Source organism: the organism of the source record quoted next (assembly GCF_019968955.1).
Source record: "MAG: Porospora cf. gigantea A chromosome Unknown PgA_NODE_3512_length_2601_cov_365.614, whole genome shotgun sequence".
Classification (NCBI taxonomy): Eukaryota; Apicomplexa; class Conoidasida; order Eugregarinorida; family Porosporidae; genus Porospora; species Porospora cf. gigantea A.
In genome coordinates, this window is record NW_027151637.1 from 1 (window position 1) to 2,601 (window position 2,601).

At 53.7% G+C, this 2,601-nt stretch overlaps 3 protein-coding genes across 4 annotated transcripts; 2 read left to right on the forward strand and 1 right to left on the reverse strand.

Moving 5' to 3' along the window:
* KVP18_003036 (uncharacterized protein) lies at nucleotides 1-607 on the reverse strand (the record flags this gene model as incomplete). Of its 2 annotated transcripts, XM_067954441.1 has the most annotated exons (2): nucleotides 1-183; nucleotides 224-607. In XM_067954441.1, the coding sequence occupies 2 exons, from the start codon at nucleotides 605-607 to the stop codon at nucleotides 1-3; spliced, it is 567 nt and encodes a 188-aa protein (XP_067809425.1). The 2 variants fall into 2 exon arrangements, with proteins under 2 accessions (XP_067809425.1, XP_067809426.1); XM_067954442.1 differs by lacking the exon at nucleotides 1-183.
* Nucleotides 608-799: 192 nt separating this feature from the next.
* Nucleotides 800-1,657, forward strand: KVP18_003038 (uncharacterized protein; the record flags this gene model as incomplete). The annotated part of the gene is made up of 1 exon (XM_067954445.1): nucleotides 800-1,657. One exon carries the CDS (start codon nucleotides 800-802, stop codon nucleotides 1,655-1,657), a length of 858 nt encoding a protein of 285 aa, XP_067809428.1.
* A 54-nt stretch (nucleotides 1,658-1,711) lies between these two features.
* On the forward strand, nucleotides 1,712-2,302 carry KVP18_003037 (uncharacterized protein; the record flags this gene model as incomplete). The annotated part of the gene is made up of 1 exon (XM_067954444.1): nucleotides 1,712-2,302. One exon carries the CDS (start codon nucleotides 1,712-1,714, stop codon nucleotides 2,300-2,302), a length of 591 nt encoding a protein of 196 aa, XP_067809427.1.
* Nucleotides 2,303-2,601: the final 299 nt, after the last annotated feature.

A 2,601-nucleotide genomic window follows, 5' to 3' on the forward strand; every position in this document is an offset into this window, starting at 1 on the left:
CTACATCGTCACTTGAAAAAAGGCAATCAACTGCAAATGAATGAGAACGCAGCAATTCGACAGTGAAATCTTACCAGCCATGTCTGGGCAAAGAATGGGTGACGTTGGGTTGTTGAGTACGGCGCTGCGGTCGCAGAACCGGCTCGATTCCATCAACGATGCTTCGAAATCGGTGGCGCGTAACTGCAAGGGATGTTAAACACCACACGGGAGAGAGACTTACATATTGGCAAGCGGTTCCCTCATGGCGCGTCATAACCCACGCGCAGTCGTCCTGCTGATGGCAAAGGTCTTGGCACTCCCCGAAGCTGCTGACGTCGCCTAGATCGACGTAGCGAGTTGAGGCGATAGCCACGTTGCCTACACAGGTGTTGGCCGGGGCAGACCCGTCGACATCATAGTACTCCATTACGCACTCGCGGGTGAAATCCGTGTGAGAGACGTCACCGAATTCCACAAAACGACAGAGATCCGCGCAGTACACATTGGACTTTCCTCTTTTGGACAACGCAAATCGACACGCAGTGTCGTCCGCTTCAACGAAGCCGCATAGAATAATACTGAGCAGGATGATAGTGCCCATCATCGAGCTTATGGTCATGGTCATTTATATTGTATTGTTATTGTTTTTAAACGCCTGAAGCACCCCACGCCCCTCCAGTGCGTAACAGTGACTATTTGGTTCTTTATGCGAGCTGCCATTACACACGAGTGACGACTTGACCACTGATAGGGTTCACGATTTTTGTTTGGTTCGAATTTCTTGTCGGAGCGGTTTTTTGATCTCTTTATTTAGGCTATGAAGGTGAGCTCGTCCTCTGGGGTGCCCCTCTTTGCTACCCGGGCCTCTACGCCTCTCACACGCACACAGAAAAGGACCAGCGGACTGAGCGAGGACGGATTCGTCGGCTTTATAGTGGCTGTGGGAGAAACCAGCAGTCGCGAGGTGCTAGCAGAACGCAGACGGTCCTCCAGCGAAATCGTGAGCGACAGGCGGAGATGGGGCAGGTCTGCAGTGTCTCGCGCCCTCCAAAGCCGTACGTTACAGGTGCACTATCTTGACGCTGGGTGTCCCGATCCACGCAGGCAGTATGACTTTGAGGTGTTGGAGATCGACAATCCCCAGGACGCCCTTAAGCACGAGTACGAGTTCGTGGACTTCCGCGCTGTCATTGATTGCGCCACAGCCGAAGGCCGCTGTTACGTGGAAATAATCCGATCGCCAGATGCAGCGGGCTTCGTGGCCTTCGCCACGCAGGATCAGGTCGTCTGTGAGGAGGTACTCATCCGACAACGCGACTATCCTCACGTCATATTTGCCGAAAGCTGTTCCCCAGTCAGCCGTGCCCGACGCCTTCACCATAGGCCACAGGTACGGTTCATCAGCCTGGACAGCCACCAACTGCCAGTGAGGCTGTGGTGGGCGGCGGGGTCATGGAGGAGCACCAGCGAGAACCGCACTGCTCTGTGGCACCTACAGTCGCTGTGTGACAGCGCCCTTTTTTGCCAACGCGCCGGCAACATCCAAATATGGTGCGGTCGAAGCCTAGAGTCGGTACTAGAGATGCTGCATCGACCTATGGAGCCAGAGCCAGAGCCAGAACAGTTGATTTTGGACGAGGTGCAGGCACTACTAACAGATAGAAATTTGAACTAGGCCCAGTGCCAATAAATATCTCGGGTTCGACGGGAATTTCCGAATTCGTGATGCATGAGGTTCGTTCTCTCGTTCTCCAGGAAGCGTATGTTGGATGGCGTCTACGCCTCTTATAGGGGCGTCGTGACTGCTTCACAGGTGGCCTCCCGCGCCGTCCGCGACTTCTGGAAGTCGGAGCGGGGGCAACGGTGCCTCTTCAACCTAGCCCTGCTCAATTTGGCAGTCTCGTGTTTGGCTATCGCCACTCTCCCGGCTATTTTTTACCTGTTGCTGGCGGATCGCCAACTTCACTTACGTACTACGCTCTCACGGAGTCATCGGCGTAGGGCCGCTTGGATTGTAGGTGGCGCGCATCTGGCCTATGTGGTCTGGGGAGTCTTCAACCTGTGGATCGTGGTCCGTCGATCTAGGCAATCCCAGCGCTCTCTCGCGAAGGCGGCTGTGGGCATCAGATGGCGCCTCGCGCACGCGCAAGCCAAGCTAGAACGGAAAGGGCGCCGCCTCGACTTTGTGCTGGTTCAGGATGGGTCCGAGTTGGAGCTTGTTGAGGTCACTGACGATTCAGTAGACCTGAGTGACCTGAGCCATCAACTAGACGCCCTGGATGACCTACAGGGGTCAGAAGCTAGCCCCTTCATATTCTAGACCTCACTATTTACTCGCGTCGATTGAGTGCCTACTCTCGACAATGTCGCGTTGAACTTTTGATTTGAGTTCCTGCTCAGCAATCAAAGTCGTGTCTATCCAATCAAAGTCGTGAATCGCTGCTCACCAATCAAACTCGAGTCTGATTGAGTGATTCAAATAAAGTGGTGTCTATTTGAGTCCATGCTCACCAATCAAAGTGGTGTCTATTTGAGTCCATGCTCACCAATCAAAGTCGTGTCTATTTGAATCACTGCTCACCAATCAAAGTGGTGTCTATTTGAGTCCATGCTCACCAA